Source organism: Amphiprion ocellaris, chromosome 14 (assembly GCF_022539595.1).
Source record: "Amphiprion ocellaris isolate individual 3 ecotype Okinawa chromosome 14, ASM2253959v1, whole genome shotgun sequence".
Lineage (NCBI taxonomy): Eukaryota > Metazoa > Chordata > Actinopteri > Pomacentridae > Amphiprion > Amphiprion ocellaris.
The window spans coordinates 19,874,107-19,896,268 of NC_072779.1; the positions used below are offsets into that span (position 1 = coordinate 19,874,107).

The 22,162-nt window shown below is 40.0% G+C and overlaps 1 protein-coding gene across 1 annotated transcript in view; it reads left to right on the forward strand.

Annotated features, from left to right (window-relative positions):
• uvrag (UV radiation resistance associated gene) overlaps positions 1 to 22,162 on the forward strand; it is a 100,478-nt gene that overhangs the window by 71,284 nt on the left and 7,032 nt on the right. Inside the window, exon 14 of the mRNA XM_023281855.3 lies at positions 14,886 to 14,977. Coding sequence (XP_023137623.2) covers positions 14,886 to 14,977 — 92 coding nt within the window. The remainder of the gene's footprint in view (positions 1 to 14,885; positions 14,978 to 22,162) is intronic.

Consider the following 22,162-nt stretch of genomic DNA (forward strand, 5'->3'; position numbering starts at 1 on the left):
ATCGTATATTACCAAGAAGTGACTATGCACTGATGAGCTGAAACATGATGATCACTCACTGATGAAGCCAATAACATTGGTTGTCAAGGTCTGGGGTGTATTAGACATCCTCCTACTCGGCCTGTTAAATGTGGTAGGCAGGGGTAAATACCGTACCAACTTTGCCAAGTTCAGTATAGCCAGAAGACAGAATTAGAGTCCCAAAATTTCAAGGCTTATGAGGTGCTCTTGGTCTACAGTGGTGAGTATCTAACCAAGACAACAGAGTGTTTGGAGGATGTGCTGGAACAGCTCACAACCTCCAGGACTTAAAGGATCTGCTGCTGTGGTCTTTGTGCCAGATACCACAGTTCACCTTCAAAGCAGTGGGTTGGAGCTGTTTTGGCAGCACACAAATGACCAACAGCATATTCGGCAAGGATGTTCAAAAACATTTTGGGCCATTTGAACATAAATCTTCATATACACATTCAGTCGTACCATGAGCAATAAAAGTGGCCTTGGGAATTTTGGTAAGAAGTTATAAAACCCCCTCAAGTTGTTGATGAAACCTCTAAAAACACATCTCTGTATCAAATAGTTCTCCATGATTTCATTGCACAATACGTTAGCAATATTTGCCATATGTGTCAGATTGAACAGTGCATGAAGTTCCATTGAGCTACTAATAGACAAATGGCCATAGTAATAGCAAGCTTACCAAACTGTCCAAATACTTCTAGACAGCTCTAAATTGGTATGAGCAAACAGTTTTACTGCTTGACAACCGCTCCTTTTTTTTGTTTTAATGCTAAACAACAAAATTATGACGACAACAACAGATGTCATCAGAGAGAGTTTCTTCTTGTTCCTCTGTGATCATGTTAAATCTGTGTAGCTCTCTGTTACTATGACTGCATGCAATTCAGACTTGTGCCATGTTGGAAAGGATACATAAATGTTACTAGATCTGACCTATATATTTGCTGTTGCAACATTTATGGAAAAGTGACTCCATTCAGACATAAAGATAGCACGTTCAGATGCCATCAAATTAATGGAAATGAGTACGTATCTTAAAGAGGCTTTTGACTGCATATCAACTGTTTTGTTTGTTGTCACACTCTAGGTTGTTGCTCAAACATTATGATGCCAAATAGGCATCTCTGAAGTTTTAGTGGACAAATTATTGCCAATGCTGTTGTTGTCCCCATGGAAACGGACCATTTTTAAGGTTAAACTTGTCTCAGCCAAGTCGTTGGCTGTGCTTTTGAGAGCAATTAGGGTGCTGTCCACAAAACCTGCACCCTTCCTGGGCTAAGTACCCATCCAACTACAAATATAAACACAAATACACATGCTCTAATTATATTATGTCAGTGCATGTGTTTGGCTTTTATGTGTTTGGAGCTTTAGCCTCGCAACCATTACAGCAGTCAGACTGAAGGAGTTTGGAGCGTAAACTATTCTAGTTATTTTTAAGTTCAGTAGACTATTGCTCCTTTCCATGGCTCTGAGAACAGAGCAGCCAGAGAGTTTCACCTGTCAGCAGCAGTGTCATAATTCACCTCCTCAGTCCTCGATGACAAAGAGGTCTGCTTGGCTTTCTCCACCTGGCAACCTCAACTATTGGTGGCCTGAAGACAACAGAGTTACGATCGATAGATTCAGCTGAGGAGAGCTGCAGTGTTGCGTGGATTATCAGCTCTGTGCTGTTTCACTCAATTTCCATTATGCTTTGTCACATTTCATTAATGTATTGAATAGATTCATTCTTTCTGAGTTATTGGTGAGAGATTTTTTTTGTAAGTAGTCGGTTTTTATGAATTGGCGGTTTTAAGAGGGCTGGATTGAACTGTATTTCACTCTAACCTTCAATTCCATTCAGCAATGGCCTTTATCCAGCTCATTAGTCAGAAACCGCACATTCTACCCCACACTCTTTCCCTCACGCTGAATTAATGGAACAATCTACATAGTTGGCCTCCAGAAGTGTGGATGGAAAAAAAAACGTCACCACACAATAGCTATTTGTTTCTTGTTCATTGTTCTGTTACTGCCCCTCTCTTTAATACCTAATCAGATTTGGTTGATTAAGAATTAGGTCACATTTTTTAAAAATCCATTTAGCCAATTATGTGATTATTTATAATGAAAACCTGTGCGTCTGTTTTTGTGGAGAAGAGTGAGATAAAATGCATCTGTATTCGGAGAAAGCCATGGGATGATAGATTGTGCAGAGATGTAAAAGGCAGGGAGTGTAATGTGTTCTGTGTTTCTGTGTGGATGTAACACATGGAGGCTGGCAACTGCTAGAGAGGAATTAGAGCAAACGAATCTAATCATTGTATCATAGGCAAACAAATAAAGAGCAGTGAGCTGTTATTAGTCAGCACACAGCCGAACAGTTTGAACTCTTGTCAGAAGACTTTCTGAAATTAAATCAACCATTCTAATGACAGATTACACCTCCTTATCTGATTTCAAACAAATCATACAACAAACACTCCACACGTGATTTCCCCCATGTGTGTTGCATTGCTTTCGAGGTAAAAAAAATCTAAAATGTCCACAGTAAATTGCGTCTTTGCAATCTGTCTTATTAAGCTTTACAAAGACCAGTCTCTGATTGTAATCAACCAATGATTATGAGAAAAATTTTCTGTATTTGTCTGTGACTGCTATAAATCCGAACTCTACAATTGTTTGGCAGTGCAAAAAAACCAAAAAGTTTTAACATTCTGAACACTATGCAGGGTCACAGTTGAACAAACCCAGATGACATACAACGCTTTGGCCTTTTCCAAAGTAAACTGGACACAGCTCATACCGTGGCAGGTTTTAATTTGATACTCGGAGCCAATGAAAACTAGAGTCAAAGGTTTGTCTTCTCTTTTGTTTATTGTATGGTTACACTGCTTTAAAATGTTCATACTGTTTTCATGCACTACTTTGTTCGCCAAGCATAGGCGCTGAATTTTACGGCTGTTTTGTCACATTTGTCACGTGATTGGGGACCATGAGTGTTTTTTAATATGTTTTTTACCCAAGCTGAGTCATCACTCAACTGCCTCATTAGGCAACATTTCTTTTTCTTTATGATCAATGACATCCCAAATTAGCTTCACACAATTTGGTCCTTAATACCTCCGAAGTGTGATAAAAAATCAATATGAAATGGTGCTTAACATTTATAGCATTTTTCACATACACTGTACTTCTATTCTTATAAGAGTTCTTTCTGAATGTAGACTTTGTCTTTGCCAGTGGTTCTTGGAATGCTGGCTGCAGTGTCAGATTTGTTCTCTGAGAACTCAGGCATATTTGATCTGTGAGCTTACAACTAGGATGCCTTCTAATACTTAATATGTTCATAACCCTCTCATGATGGCTTTATCTGGCTCACACACAAATGCATATTTACACAGATTCAGTATTTACGGACAATGACAACAGTTATTGCATGTTATACACTTGGCTAAATCTTCATGTGGAGATATGAAAGACGTCTCATTTTCAAATTTATACTTTCATCCTCGCCAATCCAAATTCTTTCATGAAGCAGTTTGACGCAGAGTATTTTATCCTGGTGAAATAGCAGCAGGATCCGGCTGAAAATCCCTTTGAACTCTGTGAAATATTGAAAGTCTGAGCTTTAATCTGGGGCTCTCTAGTTACTGTTTTGATAGGGCATGTACTTAGCCAGTCGGTTGCACTGTAGACCAGACACGGTCATTTTACTGTCATCAGGGTTGTATTCATACTTGACAAACTGTTTCAATGACATAGTCTGAAAGAGGCTTATGATGTTATTTGCCAGATGCAAATGTTTGCTGTTTTCAGTTAGTGCAGAATAGTGAAAAACAACCCAGCCAAAGCCTGGATCAGTATTACTCATTCTTCATTTCTTCGTTATGGTTCAGTCACATTTTGGACTTGTTAAAATAGACATTCAACAGACGTGGTAAGAAACATCACTCTGAAAAGAAATACATGTCAAAGGTGGTACCTCAGAAAGATGTGAAGAAGTGTAACACAGTTAGCCAGCATAGGCTCTCCCCGTGACCTGCAATCCAGTGGTAATACAAATAGAAAGTCTCAGTCGTAAAGACATCCACAAAATAAAGAGGAAACATTAAAAATAATAATAATAATATGCCCATTCACAAGTGGTGGAACAGAGTTGGAGAGAAAATGTGGGCAGCATGAAGTCAGGATAGGCACCTGCCCACAAACCATATATTCGTCTACTATTTTCCGAGGAAACACAGCGTGTATATATATATATATTAAAAAAATCCCTTGTAAAAAAAACCCACAACTCTATAATTCCAGATAATAAAATGAGTGTGATCAGACTCTGGTTAAAATGAAAGTAGTAAGTTTTCATGGCTATATCTGGCTGCGTTGTTTAAAAGGCTCACTGCAGCTAGAGCAAAGTGTTGTATTTGTTCCGGTAAACTTTCGGCCATAAATACATCTTTCCTTGCTGAGGCAGAATACATTAGATGTGTGCTGAGCTCAGGCTATCCTTCATTTCCCTTTAGTAACCCATCATCCGTGCTGTGCCCTTCACTCCCTGGCACTGTTTGCTGTTCAGACCACAAAAGTTTGTGGTTTCTCAGTAGAACAAGTTCTATATGCTTTGAATTTGTAACTATAAAGCAGTGAATTAGCATATTCTCCAAGGTGTGCCTCACTCATGCACCAGGAGTCCTTGTGAGAGCTGCCATGGAGGATTGATGATAGTCCTACATGCCAATACTGCTAACAGGAGGTTGACCTCAGTGTTGTGACTCCAGCCTGTGTGGGTGTTGGGTTACTGAGCTCGGCTCCAGTGTTACAGTGACAAGGGTCGTTAGCCTTGAGGGCCAGAGCAACCCTCAAGGAAGGTGGCACTTCCAATAGGTGTCACTGTAGCACACCAGACTCATCGGCTTCCTCTGCTGACCAGCACGTACACACTCAAAGGAACCACATCATGAGCGCTGGAGGCATGGAAGCACACACCCCCGCAGTGATTGGAGTCAGAGGAGACTAACGTTGCTCTCTTGTCACCGGTGGTCTCTCTAACTGAATTTCCTCTTCATCTCACAAGCCTTTCCCGTAATTATGTAAATCTGTTGACTGAATTTGGCGGCAATACAATACTCAGCAAAGTGTAACAACAAGTAATGCGACGGAAGAATCTGGTTTGAATTAGAGCTGCATTTGAACTGGGCTCAGACTCTGAGTTCACCACACCTGTATTACATTACCGCTGTGTGGAGCAGACAGAGAGGAGGGAGCAGAGAGAGTAAAAGGAGAAAGCCAGCAGAGTTAAAAGATGTTAAATGAAGTGGAAGAACTTTCAGTATGCAATATTAAAAACGATTTTATTACACGCTTGTTTGAAATGGCAGAGGAGATGGGAGGTGCAAAAAATAATACTTTTCAGCTGTTAAGGAAGTGATTAAAATGATAGTGTAAACTATGAAGTCGTGCAGTTCCCATGGACACGTGAGTGTTTGGTTTGCTTTGGCCTTTAAACATCTACAAGTGATAAAGCTGCTGCTAAAGTCAATGGTTTAGTTAAATACCTTAGTCTTAAACCTATTGCTCCACTATCTACTGCTGAATCTTCCAGAGGTGTGGATGTGATTATAAAAGTGAAAAGCTTAACGCCTTGTTTGCCTTGAGAGGAGTCTGAATTCAAAAGTAATCCACATTTAGCATTGCATTCCTCTAATGCTACTCTAATGCTGTTAGGCTCAAAATGGAAAGTTACAAATGTAGAAGGTGTGTTTTTTAATTCAGTGCATTCTTCTTTCATTTCAAAACCTAGTCTTTGCATCTTCCACGGGTGTGTTGCGCCAGTAGCAGCACCCTCCCCACTCCTCAGATTTTTTTTTTCAGTGTCACATTTATTGTCTTCAGGCCCAGCCAATGCTGATTCAAGTGGCATCACTTGAGGTGATTTGTGGCCTCTCTGGAGCCACAAAAGGCTTGCTACATCTTTTTTATATATATGCAGTGGTACAACCCAACAGCTGTAAACTACAATTGCTGATGAGCTCCTCTTCAGTGTCAGAATTTCAAAAATGTTCTTTCTTTCTTCTTTGCTTTCTTTCTTTCTGTCTTTCTTTCTTTCTCTCTGTCTGTCTGTCTGTCTTCTCTAACAATCTTGCTCTGATGCCTGGATTCTGACTGTTAAACTTCATGTGTAGATCAGCTGCAGGCTGCTGTAAGCTGAGCCATAGAGCTTTAGATGATACAGTCTGATAAAGTCAGAAATGATTAACCCGTGACTTTCATTCAGCACAGAAAAAGTGCTGTTACATCTCTTCACATAGCTGTTCACATTTAGCTACATTTCAATCCCTTTGAAAGTTCTTACTGTTGCTTATGCTGTACACATATTTGTCTATGTTAGCAGCTGCTCGGCAGATGAATAGGTTTTGCTTTCTAAAACCTGAAAGTGTTCTCTGTGTAATCCAACAAGCACTGAAGGCACACATCTAAAAATATATAGCACATTTTTGTTTCATGGATTGGTAGGAGAGTAGAATAATTTTCTGTCATTTTGTTGCTTTTTTTAACCTTGGACTGCAGACATCAATTTTCCTATTTAGTGAATGTTTTGAGACATTCCTAGAATTGATGGGAGCAGTTTATCAACTGGTCAGCACTTAACATTGACATAAAACCTGATAATGGCTTGAAAGAAGTCTGATTGACTTCCCGTCAGTCAGTACAAAATACAAATTTCTACGCGAGGAGATCTGTGTTGCAGAGTTTCTGCTCTTTTCATTTTGTTTGTCTGAATACGGAAGTTTATCTTAAAGGTTCCATACAGTGAAAATCAATTTTAGGGTTAGTATAAAGTTATATATAAAGATGTTTACTTGTGCTATTTTTGTGCTGTCAACTGTGCTGGTTTGAGCTATCAATTACTGTACAGAGCAGAGGCAGAGAGAGTCTTCCTCCTGAATGGGGCGGGGACAACAGCAACTTAGCTGCATTTAAAGCTACAGACACTGAAACAGCCCATTTAGAACAGCTGAAATCAGCAGTTGGTGAAATAAACCATCTTTGTAGTCTTCTGAGCTGAAAATTTAAAGACATAATCTGGCAACTCATAAGACTTTCATTAATTTTCTAACAAAAAGCGCAATATGAGACCAGCTTCTTTTTTGTGAACTGCACTTTTTTTTGGACATTAATATGCAAACAAACTCCACATTTAGAAGTAGTAATAATGTTACACTTGAAGTAATGTTGTTCTGACATTTATCTTTTTGTTTGCCCTTAGCAACATCTGACACCAGCCTGTTTGGATGAACAGTAATTTTCGTCACCATTAAGCCTCTTTCCTGCCAGTGATGCTCAAGTTTCAACATTTAAGCATCCTGTCCATATTTAAAGTCTACATCTAATGTAACTAAGTAGAAAAGCTCAAATATGAAATCATATTTTTTCAATCTTAGCTCAGATTTATTCTTTTCCAGTCACATTTGAAACAGCAGCAGTTCTTCACACTCTAAATATGTGGGAAGATTTTTTCTGTGGTAAGCAAACGCCTGTGGTGTTTATGAATTCTGATTCTCAGTTTGGCTTGAAGACTAGATGATGATGACTGTGGCGTGTATTCAAGGCCGGAACACGACACTGAGTTTAAAGGAAGTGAATTGCTGTTGTGAATGAATTATATGGCTGTAGCCAAACTCAAACAACTTTTCAGCTCTGCTCTGTATATTTATTGAGACACATGAAAGGCTGCAGTGATTAATCAAGTTGGATTTCATATTCCACGCTGTACCACACGATTGTTGAGGTTTGAACCCCCATTGCGCCATGTGAGGTTTTACTGTTGGCCAAAACAAAGCTGCAAATCCATAATCTCAAAAACAGCCGGTCAGCGAATAACAACCAAGCATAGCTCTAAATACACGTCACAAAAAATTAGAAAGAAACATTAAAAATGAACTCATTAGCATATTTTTCCCTCGTCTTTCCTGTCATTTTTTCACTTTATGTCACAACTTCCATCTGCAGACATTTTGTCTTAGCCATTTTGTGTGCATCCTGGTCAACAATTCAGTGTAATTCATCTAGTGAACGAGTGAAGGCTGTGCAGGCTGAGTTTCAATATATATAAGCCAGATGGGCAGAATCATCGAAGCACCATACTGTAACAAACAAAATCATCCATTTCAAATCCACCAGTGAGCTAGAAAGAGCTTCTGAAAGGGGAGGTTCTGTTTGATATAAATCAAATGAAGTTAGGAAAAAATGCAAAATTCAGCACAGAAGATGCGGATAAGACCAGAAAGTACAATCAAAGTTCTGTAGATTCTTTTTGTATACACACACTTGTCACTTAATTAGCTACACCTTGCTACCAATACATTTTTCAGTGTGTACACTATCTTTCAAAAGTTTGGGGTCACTTAGAAATGGCCACATTTTTGAAAGAAAAGCATTTTTTTCAATGAAGATAACATTAAATTAATCACAAATCCAGTCTAGACATTGTTAATGTGCTAAATGATTATTCTAGCTGGAAACAGCTGATTTTTAATGGAATATCTCCGTAGGGGTACAGGAACATTTCCAGCAACCATCACTCCTGTGTTCTAATGCTACATTGTGTTAGCTAATGGTGTTGAAAGGCTAATTGATGATTAGAAAACCCTTGTGCAATTATGTTAGCACGAGTAAAAGTGTGTGAATTTTTATGCACGTCAGTGTATATTGTGCCGTAATTAACTTAAAGATGTTACCAATCACATAGAATGTTTGTGCTATATTGTAGGAAAGCTTGAATGTTAAACCTCTGTAGAAATTTAGTGTCACATTTTTTAATTTTAGTTGTTTATTTTATTATTATTTTTGGTCATTGTTTATAGCTACAAAAACACTAAGAAGGAAATCACAGTGCATGTGACATTTCAAGGAGCAGCTGCCAAAGTAACTAACTAGGTTGCACTTTCAGATTTAGTTGCAAGGCTACAAATCAAAAATAATTTGTTTACTTCACCATGCCCAAAGTAACAGTCAAGCATAGTTCTGTTTCATTGCACTGTAGGTTTTGGGTTAGAATAAATATACGGTATAACTCAAAAACTTATGAAGTCAAACTTAGCGTCTTGGCCACAAATGATAACACCGGTACTGTTATTCTTCTAGACGAGTCAAACTGTTTATTGAAACATCAAAACAATAGATCAGGCAGAAGTCTCCCTGTACCGACGTTTGCAGCACATCGGCCCGCTGAGGGAAATGAGTTGTTTATTTCCTCATAGCTGAACTTGGCCTTCGAACTGTTGGCAGCAATACTTCATTGACAAACAGGGAAAAAAGTGATTGGATCAAAGATTCTGAGCTGTATGTGTGACTCACAGAGGTGTAAACAAACACTAACAGTAATTGGATCGATGTGCCACTGTGTAAGTTGGTTGTGCAGAAACACAGACATAATAAGAAGATTAAAACAAGAATGCGCATACACGGACACCCAGATAGCTCAGCTGGCTGAGCGGGCGACTTATAAACAGAGGCTATCGTCTCTGACTCAACAGTCATGGGTTTGAATCCAGCCCGTGGTCATTTACTGCATGTCATTACCACACTCTCCTACCTACGTTTCCTGTTTCTCTCTCCACTGTCCTATACATAATAAAGGCAAAAAGGCCAACAAAAAAAAAACTTAAAAAATAAAAGAATGCACATACAGCCGTAATGAGAAAAGTAAAACTTCACCTGCTGCCATGATGAAAGCTGGCGCTTGCAGTCTAGTGTGAAGGAATCATCAGAGTTGGCCACACAAAGCAAGAACTGTGTGTGGGGCGTGTGGTTTTCATGCGCCAGCCAAACGTCTCCAGAGGACACTATAGATGCCCAAAAGCTGCTTTAATGTGCCAAGAAACTGTTGGTTATTGACCATTTTATTGCATGTCTCACTTGAAATTGCACGTATTAAAATCTTTGAGGAATGGCCCATATACAGTAACAAATAGAGGTAAATGCAGCATTAGCTGAAAGTATGGTACATTAGACTCTAACACAGTTTTTACTGTTTCATTGGACTCATAATTTGCCAGAATTAAATAGTAATCAGAAAACAAGTTAGTTTGACTGACCATTTGTTTGGCATGCAGGTCTTTGAAACACTGTTAGCTTTGGCTTAATGATTAACACCATAGCATGCAGACTTTATAGCATTTGCCACAGAATCAGCAGAGATGATGATAGAAGTGGCAGGAACTGTTTTATTACACTCTAACAGATTTGTCCACACTAATGTTCATCATTTATTGCAGGACATTTTACTACACTAATGTATCATTCATCTCTTTCTTTTTACAGTTTTTTCTTCTTCTTTTTTTTTTTTTTTTTATTCACTGGTATGTAAGCTACTCATGAATCAGTCGTCTTAACCAGAAACGGCACAACCCAGATATATTGTCAGTGGCAGGTAATCTCCCAAAGCTCCACTTCTCTATATATGAGGTCAATGTATGAAAGCTAATGTCTGTGTCAGCCTCACGGTCTCCGCTGAAGTATCCAGTCCATAGTTTGACCAGAGGGATGGTGGAGGGAGGAACACCTGGTTAGGACCTCTATAACAAGCTGTCATAGAAGCTAATGAGCTGCCTGATTACCTTCCCCAGGGAGTATATAAAACGTATGTACTCTGTAAAATAACCATTTCTATTTTTACCCCAGTGGACAAAAACATGCTGATTGTAAATCGCAGGGTAATTGTGCGTGGTGCAGGTCAGACATGCACAGGATACTCCAGAGTTTGAATAGGCGACTTTTGACCTCTCGATGTATGAATTGCAACGCTCTTGATGAAAATATCCTGTGGACACAGGATGGATACATTTCCTCCACTCCACATCTCCATTGAAGACAGAAGATCACTGGAAGACCAGTGATGTCTGCACTGACATGCGGCTCCATTGTGGTTACCTCATAGCATAAAAGGCAGGGAAGGGTTACGTGTGCTTTGTTACCTGGGCCACCCTTCTGCACCACATCATCAGCAATCAACCTCAAGTCTCTCAGCAGCCCGCCCACATTAGTGGTCTAATCTGAAGGTGATTAGGACTGACAAACTGAAGGAAACCGTAATATGTGGCGTAAGCGAGGCCATGTTTGTTTAGCCTCTGTGCAGAGCTCAGGGCAAACAAGCAGGTTTTGCCAAATGATGGGTGGCATGTACTGTAAACTGACTGTTTCCCGCTCGCTCTAGTCAGCTCCAGTGTGTTTGTGTGTGGTCGTGGCTCCAGTGGATTGGCAGGCTGGTTCTGTATACATTGCTGCATTCTTTGGGCTGCTGCTTTATCTTAATGATGGATGAGGATGAATCCTCTGGTTGTTGGATGTGATGGGTCAGTTGCACTTATTCTCTATACTCTCAAGCACACTCATAGTAAACCTTGCTGTCACGCCAACTGATTAGCTGCTGTCCATGCCTCAGAGTCTCCACAGCCCTGAGTGGGTTTTGTTGAATAGGTAAACGGGGAAGGGAGTGTCCAGACACAAAGGTGTGAGCAGAACGAGGAGATTTGGCCAGATCTATTTCACTATGTCATCATGTGAAAGAACTCCCAGTGGGTGTCCCCACTCTACTCACCCGCTCCCCCCCAACTCGATCCTCTCGCCTTTCAGCAATCCTCAATGGGCCCTGGGAATTTCTCACCACGATCTGGTTAGCCCCATTACAAAGAACTCCATGGCCAGCTTGAAAGCACAAATCCATACACATGCGCAGCAACACACAAAGGACTCCGGCATTCATCAGAGGGATGTATGAAAGGGAAACTGGAAATGACAAGTTGTCTCAAGTGGACTGATTCTGAGCAATTTGCATGATCTGGTCTCCAGTTGCTGACAGTGAAACATTGAGATTTTTTCCCCATGATGTTGTTGTATGCACAAACATTCATTCCTGTTGTGTGCAGCAGAAATCAAACCTTTGTGTTTTTTATTTAGCGTCAATTACAACACATTGCCTCATATCAGTTACAACGCACTCCCAGAGAACAGTTTGGGTTTGCAGACCAGAATCTAAACCTTCCCACTCGGCTGTTTGTTTCCATCCTACAGTCAAAGCTTTCATGGCGCCGACAGTTGGAAATGACGCCCAGCTTTACGTCATTAAGCTGCCTCGCACATTTCTTCCACATTAACAAGATTCTCTTCTCTCATTTTCTTGAAATGACACAGCCGGGTCACTAATGTCTTTCTGTTTGTTTCAAGTGAGCAGAAAAGAAGGGAGGGGGAAGATGTTTGCATATTTGACGGGCAGCATCCAGGATAAATGCCTTCCCAGGACCAAGGCCATGAGCAACACACATATATATACATCCAGTGCACTCTGAAGAGAAACTCAATGCAGCTTCCACCAGGGAGGCCAGACCAGTTTATGAATATTGATAGAGTCTGGTTGGCTTAGCTCTGGGTCAGCTGTAAGGCTGCATGTATTCAGTCTTCCCAAGTGCCTGAATGTGTTTAACACACCTCATTACAAAGACAGCGTGAAGCAGCAGTCACCCAGCACTAGTGGCTCTGCACTGCTGCCAACCAGACACTTAGCTCAAGTGTTGTTGGTGCCCACTGGCAGAGATTTGGCCAAACATACATACAGGTAGAGTTTGGAATGGTTCTGTGTTGGCTCGTTGGATGCATAAATTATGAGAAGTCTTGGATCAGACACAGTCCTCACTGGAATATAAAGTATCCACACATGTGCTTCCTTAACATCCTCATATGTTTCTATGCCCCTACTCCGTTGTAATAAAGTACGCTCGGAGCAAGCATGTGATGTCACCCATCACTCTCTTGTCTTCACCCATATCCAATTTCTGAGTGGTGCACACTTGGCAAGACCTCTACACATCAGGAAAACAATAGGAGGCATGAATACAAATGCATGCTCATGCTCTTTGTCTCCCACACACACTCAGACATGCAGGCGTGTAATTTGACATAGGGCTCCTGTCAGACATGCAGTGTGCTTTTACACACACTTCAGAGCTCAGGCCAAGTAATGGGATTTAAAGATAGCATTTTGTTACGCCTTCTAACTGACAAAGAAAGCATAAAGTCCGTTCAAAAGATTCTTTTAGCTTTCCTGAAGCCATAATATTTATTCTTTGCTCATATCTGACTCACGATTTCTGATTTACACTTTGCAGACCGTAACCTTGAGACTTCCAAGGACTGGGAATTTCCTTTTTTTAGCATCTGGTCACCGACCCAGCTGACCCCCCTCCTTTCGTGATGTTGCTGTGCTCTCTCTGTTTCTAAACTGGTGGTGTTATTGATCTTGGCCTACTGTTTCAAACCCAGTTCCGCCATCATTTGGTCAGACCCTAAGGTTTACTCTGAGCCATGAATGGATCTTTGTGTTGTTCTCATAGGTTTTAGACTGTTCCATCACCAGCTGGTTTTGAGGCGACACCCTTGTCTGACTCCCTCGATCTGAGCTGCTTTTGCTAAAACTCTCGTCTGATACTGTCAGGACTGTTGTTTCTGTGGCTCCCCTAGCAGGCATGGACCATTCTGAGGCCAGAACACACACGGACATGCGTAAACACACTGGAACAGTGAAGCAGATACACATACCGTACTGTTCATACCAAACAGTGTTCACATTACTCTGGCAGCTGTTCAGAAAGAATGAGATTTAGTCATTTCATGTTGAGTAGAAACTTGACACATGAACATGCTGTCTATGTGCACTCTGTCAGCATGACCTTTGTGTCAGTGCTTTTATGCATCTCCTTTAGCCATTAATCAACTTTACAAGAGCCACTCTTCCACTACAACAGGTGACTAAATGAATTACTGCCTTTACCACCAGAAAACTAGTATGGATGTGTTTTAGGGGCTGCTGACACCCTGAAAACCATTTGTCTCCTTTTTAAACTGAAAAAGCTCTTACCAAAAATAATATGAACTTTGGTCTCAGGGGCCCAAACGTTAATTTTTCTTTAATTCTTTTATTATTAAACTTCTCATCCATTATACGCTCCAGTATTTGTAAGCAGCGTGTTATCCTGAGTGAGTCGGCTGTCAGAGTCATGTGCGCTTCATCTCCTCACCAGAAGTGTGTGTGTTTTAAAATTAAAAAAAAAAAAAAAAAAGAAAGCAGAGGGGTTGCTGTGGCACCCAAGTGGAAACAAAACAGATGTCAGCTGGTGCAGGCAGCATGTGTGACAGCGGGGCCTCCGAGATATACGCTGGACGTGCGGCATGATGCTCCTCTGCTGTTCACTGATATAGGTTAAATAAACTCTCCAGGACAAGAGTTGGCTTGCTGTGACATCCCTCAACTGTTGATGGAGACATTTCTGGCAGCCGAGCTGGAGTTTCAAGGTGGCCTTGTTGTTTTTTTCCTCACTGGATTTGATTCTATCATGAAATAATGCGCTGTGGTACAAGGGAGGAACCGCTCAAGGCCAAATTTAGAAGTGGGTCCACTGAAAAAGAGAGGGAGAGATCATGGGAAGTGTAATGGGGTTTCTAATGTGCTCTCTTTGCCCCATTTCATCCAGATGTTTTTAGCAGTGTGTTTGGTTTTTCTTGCCACCCGCATCTCATCTCCTGTCTTTCCACACACCTTACATATTAGCGCACATGCCTGTTATCAGGGAAAGGTGCCCATTGTGTGTCCAGATGAGTAATAGTCTAAGGGGGAGAATAGAAATGTGTCATGGTGAAAGAATGTAGACTTCAGGCCTCTTTTGTAGTTGATAGTTCTTTCTTCTCCCAACAACCTCCAAACATGGAGAATGTGCACACATGGCAAAGTGATACGCAGTAGTGTTAGCCCACCGCACACTGTATGGTCCGGTACGATGTGGTAGGTTGATTCATGTTAATGATACCGTATGTGTTCCCTTGTCTTGCAGCTGAGATATCAACATGGCTTAACCACCCCAGACCTGCAGCAGACACTTCCAAACTTGAAGAACTTCTTGGAACATGGCCTGATGGTGCGATGGTAAGAATGAGAAAGACATTTCACAAATAAGAATGTTATGAAAGTGACTTATCTGTGTTTGCAGAGGTTTTTGCTTTACTCAAACACCAGGATTTATCACCTGTCTGGGTGTAGTCACGCCTACTGGTCACAAGAAGGCATGACTACGCTGAGACCTGTGCACTCACTCTATAAACAAATCCTCAAAGTTTTAGATAAAAAACAAGAAATTATCATTACCACAATATTCTAAAAAATACAGTTTCCACAGTTTAGACAGTTTTCTAATTTACTCTGATGCATACCTGATGTTTATAATTTTTCATAATCTTACCCACACTTTCCCTAAGAGCAGGGGTGTCAAACTCATTTTAGGTCAAGGGCCACATACAGCCCAATTTGATCTCAAGTGGGCGGGACCAGTGAAATTACAGCATGACAACCTATAAATGACCACAACGTCAATATTTTAATTAGTTTTAGTGCAAAAAAGTACATTCCGAAAATATTCACATTTAAGGAACTATCTTTTTTACAAAACGTTGTGAACAAACTGAAATTTGTTAAGAAAAATAAATTCAGTTTCAACAACATTGTGCCTCAGTTTATCATTTACACAGTACAACTTACAAATCACAGATTATCTACAAAGGCACAAAACATTTAGTCACTGGTATCTGGAACTAAATGATACAGTATGTTACTTTAGAAAAGACTAAATATTCCAAAAATCAGACACAAAACGACAAAAGCGAGAAACAAATTGACAAAAAATTTAACAAATGACACAAAACAACAAAAAAAGAGACAAAAAAATTAGTGACAAAAAAGTTACAAAGCGACAAAAAAATGGACAAATGATACAAACGAGACAAAAATGACAAAAGCGTGAAGCAAAATGACAAAAACAATACACAAAACAATGACTACAGCAAAACACAAAATGACAAAAATGAGACAAAAACACAAGCAAGATAAAAAGGAAACACAAAACGACAAAGACAAGAAACAAAACGCCAAAAATGTGACAAATGATAAAAGTCAGATAAAAAAAGACAAAATTATACAAAATGAGACACAAAATGACAAAAGAACATCGAGCAATCTAGTATTTTACCTTATGATCAAAACAACTTGTCATGATCTAGGAATTATTTTTAAATTTATAGTTTTACAAATTTACAAATAGCAGTTAATGTCTTCTCTGTAATTTTTACACTTTACAAAGTCGTCCCACGGGTCAGATTGGACCCTCTGGTGGGCTGGTTTTGGCCCACAGGCTGCATGTTTGACACCCCTGCCTTACAGGAAGCCTGACCCACCCAGTCAGTGCAGGTAGGACGAGAGCATCTACTCGAGGTGATTTGGTGTCCAGGTTAGAAAGATGGCTTTTGATCAATCAGCTAAACTAGTAAAAAAGTGGAATTTTTCTTTGCAGTGTTTAAAACCAGCGTCAAGATCTGGCTCAAATCAGCACAAAATTGTCACCACCAATTGTTACCTTTTATGCATTGTTTTTACAGATTTCATTATTATCTCACACTCATGGACTTTTAAGTTTTGTATTGTTTAATGAAGTGTTTTTATTGCTCTGTGGTTGTTCTCTTTTTCTGTACTTGCCCAGGGACAACCAATGCAATTTAACCAGTTAACTCTGGTGCAATTACTTTTAATTGTGCACTGTTCCTGTAAAAGTCCAAAGAAAGAAGAAAAGATTACCAATGAGAATCAGTGAATTTGTTTACTTGAATTGCATGTTTTCACCAATTCATTAATTCAGTTCTATTTATTACTTTTAATATTACATTTATTAGGACAACCGTTAGGATTGTCAAAAAAGAGGCTATTGTTTCTTCAAACCAGTCACCCGTTACATTACCAGACAATGTCAAACAACAGTCCAACACATCATAACTCCAACACACAAATGAGACAGAACTTTGGCACAACTATTGTGGGATAAAAAGCTTCATTGGATTCGTCTTGTTGGCAAAGCTTCTCCGATATACTGTAATTCTCAGAGGAACAGAGTTCTCATGAAACCTTTTCTATGAAATATAAAATACTTTTCTGAAAGCATGTAACTCACACACTCATACAGTTATCATTTGTCACATCTCAGTGACAGATGATAACTGACACTGACATCTTAAGACAGTCAGTGTCAGTAAGTCTTAGCTGATTGACAGGTGATTCAGTAACTAGTCTGTTCCCACATTCAAGTCCTTTACACACTGAACAACATGTATGTTCAGCTGTTATTTCCGAAAAATAAAAGATGCACGATAAGCTAATGTGAAGACACTAGTTAGCCTAGTACCTTCAAGGCTACAAAATCATGGAGAACTTGCCACAGTTTTACTGTTGATTTAGTCTGTCTCAGTGTCTTCTGTCTTCATGTAATATCAAACGGACTCCATGATGTTGAGATCAGAGCTCTGTGGGGGTCAGAACATCTGGAGAAGGACTTCTGGTTCTTCTCGTGGTTGAAGATGGATCTGTGTGTCTCTGGCTGGATGTTTGGGCTTATTGTCCTGCCGCAGAATAAATTTGGAACCAGACAGACACTTCCCTGATAGTGTGTTTGTGGTATATGATGTATAAGAATCTAAACATGTGAAGTACGTAAACCTTTTGTTCAGTACGTATATATGTTGTTAAATCATTAGCATATGTTCAGCCCCTTCACATTGCTAGAATTTGGGGTTTACAGTCTCCTTTAGATGCTCCACCATTTGTAGACATTTACACTTGCAAATGATCAAAGCTTGAAAATAATTTTTGAAAATCAGTTGATGATTCAACATTTTTCATGCAAAAATGACATTCTCTAGTTCACCACATGCATCGTAATAAACCACATGTCCCTATGGTAAACAACACTGATTAACAGAGGATAAAATCTGCAGGTTACTAGCTAATGAAGATAATGGATTGGTACAACAATTCATTCTGTAATGACTTTAGACATTGCATGTTCTTTATTATTTTTGACAAACATTTTTAACAAAATTAGAATGTCTAAGTATAACCTGTTCTAGTAAAATAATGTTCATGTGACACAGCACCGTATTGTTTAAATCAAATGGATGCATTAGGTAAAAGTAGGAAACTGTACCTGTGTCTCCTTTTAATGATGTTCCACCTCAGCACATAATCAGTGTCCTACTTTTTTTTTTTTTTTTTTTAAAGCAGTGGTTGATGAGATTTGCAGTAGCCACTTTGTCTCGGTAAGGTGGAATGCTTAGATCTCTGCCTCTCTCTGTCTACAGTCTTATGGCCTGTAAGTAACCCTTCACTAAAACCTGGGAGTTGGTCTGCGTCAGACCTCAGCTCCACTGCCCTATAAAAGAGAAAGCTGTCTTTGATCTCCAGTCCTCTCCCAGGGTCAGAAAAGGAGAAAATGTGTATTACACACATTAATTGAATAATCTTTTGTTTTGAAAGGAAAGAAGCCATGAAAAGCCCGAGCTCTCAAATCAGCTTTCCTCCGCCCCCCATACTCAATGGGAAGTGGAAGGGCCCGAAGATAGATGAGATGAAAGCACGAGACCACTAACCCTTTAGCTGTGTGTGTATGTGTGTGGATGGAAGTTTTTAAAGAAGTGGAGGTGGAAGTTTAACAGTTCTCTAGTGGCTCGCCACAGCCACACTCCTGTACGACAACGGGACCACAGGGATGGGGACAAAAGCTGCTCTGTACTACTCAAGTCATCAGCTGAGAAAAAGAAGCTGCCTTTCTCATCATCCTGAGCAGCACTGAGTCCCAAGCACACAGTACACATTTACATCAGTCAGTTACACTGTCAGAGGACGTAGAGGTAGAGCTGCGTTACCAGAGTGACAAAAGGTTGAAATGCATATTCGCTAGACTGATACTACTCATTTCTCTACAGTAAATGTGAAGCTGCCAGCGCTGGGTTTGGCACAAAGACTGGAAGCAGTCTCTGTCCAAAGGTATCGGCCGCCTAACACCAAATCATTAATAACCATAGAACCACAACATGCAGTTTTTACACTCTGGTGCTTGTATGTATTGAGCAAAAGCATTTCTTTTTCTGGCAGCTGTGCTGCAACTTTTTGATATAGGGCAGTACATTATACTCCGTCTTTGTGTTTATTCATTCGGTTCTCCATTGTTTATCATGGAGCTTTCAATGCATCTCTTTGTTTGAAGCCACATGCAGGCAAGCAAAGCATACAGTGCTGTGAAAAGTATTTGCGCCTTTCTTGAATTCTAATTTTTTTTGAATATTTCTCCCACTTACATATTTAAGACCATCAAACAGATTTACATATTAGATAAAGATAACCAAAGTAAACACAAAATGCAGTTTTTAAATGGTGATTTAATGTTTTAAGGGGAAAAGGCTATCCAAACCTATCTATGTGAAAAAGTAATTGCCCCCCTTGTTAATCATGACTTAACTGTAGCTAACCACAATTTTTTGAAAGCAAGTTCAGTTTCACTGACCACACCCAAGCCTGATTACCTCCAGACCTGTTCAATCAAGAAATCACTTAAATAGAACCTGTCTGACAAAATGACAGACAAGTCGGCCAAAAGATCTCAAAAAGCTGCAACAAAATGCTGCAATCCAAAGAAATTCAAGAACAGATGAGAAATAAAGTAACTGGCATCTATCAGTCTGGATAGGGTTACAAAGCCATTTCTAAAGCTTTAGGACTCCAGCGAACCATAGTGAGAGCCATTATCCACAAATGGAGAAAACCTTGAACGATGGGGAACCTTCCCAGGAGTGGCTGGCCCACCAAAATTACCCCAAGAAGACAGCGACGACTCATCCAGGAGGTCACAAAGGAACCCAGGACACCATCTAAAGAACTGCAGGCCTCCCTTGCCTGTTAAGGTCAGTGTTCACGACAATAAGGAAGAGACTGGGCAAAAATGGCATCCATGGCAGAGTTCCAAGGCCAAAACCACTGCTGACCAAAAAGAACATAAAGGCTCGCCTTACTTTTGCAAACAAACATCTGAATGATCCCCAAGACTTTTGGGAGAATGTTCTATAGACTGACGACACGAAAGTGGAACTTTTTCGAAGGTGTGTGTCTCGTTACATCTGGCATAAAAGTAACAGCATTTTAGAAAAAGAACATCATCACCATGGTGGTGGTGTGATGGTCTGGGGCTGCTTTGCTGCTTCAGGACCTGGATGACTTGCTGTGATCGATGGAACCATGAATTCTGCTCTCTAGCAGAAAATCCTGAAGGAGAATATTCAGCCATCAGTTTGTGACCTCGAGCTGATGCGCGCTTGGGTTCTGCAGCAGGACAACGATCCAAAACACACCAGCAAGTTGACTTCTGAATGGCTTTAAAAATCAAAATGAAAGTTTTAGGGTGGCCTAGTCAAAGTCAGGACTTCAATCTGAATTAAATGATGTGGCATGACCTTAAAAAGGCTGTTCGTGCTCGAAAACCCTCCAGTGTTGGTGAATTAAAACAGTTTTGTAAATAAGAGTGGGCCAAAATGTCTCCACAGAGATGTGAAAGAGTCATTGCCAGTTATAGAAAACGCTTGATTTCACTTGTTGCTGCTGAGGGGGCAAATACTTTTTCACACAGGGCCAAGTAGCTTTGAATAGTTTTTTCCTCTTAATAAATAAAATTATCATTTAAAAACTGCATTTTGTGTTTACTTGGGTTATCTTTGTCTGATATTTACATTTGTTGGATGATCTTAAACATTGAAGTGGGGAAAATATGCAAAAAAAAGTAGAATTTGAGAAATTCTTTTTCATTGCATTGTACTGTAGGATATGTAGCTCTATAACAATGTCATGGATAACTTTAAAGAATCCTTGAGGAAAATTTACATTATTCATCTTTTTAATACGTCCATATGGTGCTCTGTCAAATCTACTATTTGCAAAATGGTATAACAAAAGATTAGGGGACAGTAACCAAAAGTGACTACAATTTTAAAATGATAACCATGGTTTTTACAAAGGTAAAAACATACTAGTTACTTGACACAAATTAATATATATTTTAGTATAGTTGCAGTGTTTACAGGACCTAATATACCTCATACCTAATGCGACCAACTCCTCTTTAAAGCATGCATGCTACACCTCCTCTCTAACCTGAAAATAACATAATAGTGAGGATGGCGGCTGTTTAACAATACCCTGTAACAGGGAGGGTATGCATTTTATACACAGTTGCCCTATTATATTCCCATATCAGTTCCAGTCTGGTTTGAAAAAGGCTAAATTCAGATCCGATGTCTCGCACTGGGACCCAGCTTATAAAATATGGATGTATAAGAAGGTTTCATGACAGCTGCAGGTAATTTTCCTTTAGGCTGTAAGAATACAGGCTAATCTGCTTCCTCTACCTCTGTCTTTCTTCCACGCATCCAAACTGGAAAGATGTGGTGATTGATACTATGAAGGGAACTCTTCCAGAACAGATTTGGACACGGTTCCCTTCTCCTCCATATAGAACTAATTCAGCATGGATCCAGTCTGCAGGGAGAGCTTTTCCCATAGTGCCAAGACCCACGCCATGGGAACATAGTGGGTTCATCTTGGACATTCTATACAATTCAAACGGATGAAACACTGAGGAAAAGCAGAATGTGTGGAAGAAAATAAAAGAGCACACTACGAAGTGTGTCATTTTTGAACTGCGGGCTATGCAACGCTCATCTGGCAAGCTGCTGATCATATCTTTATACATTTCCAAACAGCCCTGTCTCAGAAACACATCATAACATGTCAGAATATATACAGTTCAGCCCTGGTGAAAAATGGGCAGTGTAGTTTTTTTCTTTTTTAAAAAATCTTGCTGAAGGATAAGAAACAGTGGAAAAATGGTGAATCTATTACCGAGAGGAAGACAGAGACAGTACCAGAAACCAATTCTTTGTAAACTCCACAGTCTGCCGAGATCAAAGCAAACGCATTCAACATGCTCCCATTTGCTGCTCCACATCCGCTGAGGGCCTGGCAGAGGTTCACAGGGGCCTAATACCACTCCGGTGCCTGGAAGCTAGGCTTCGTACACAGGTGGGGGAGGCGAGGTGTGGCAGAGCGGCTGGCCATTCAGATACAACACTATAGCTGGAAGACATGAATCCTATAGCGAGTGAAAAGTTTGCAAAAGGACTTGTGTTACATGATGTGCATTCAGAGCTGTGATATTTAGACAGCTGCAGTCTTGTCAGTGAAAGAACC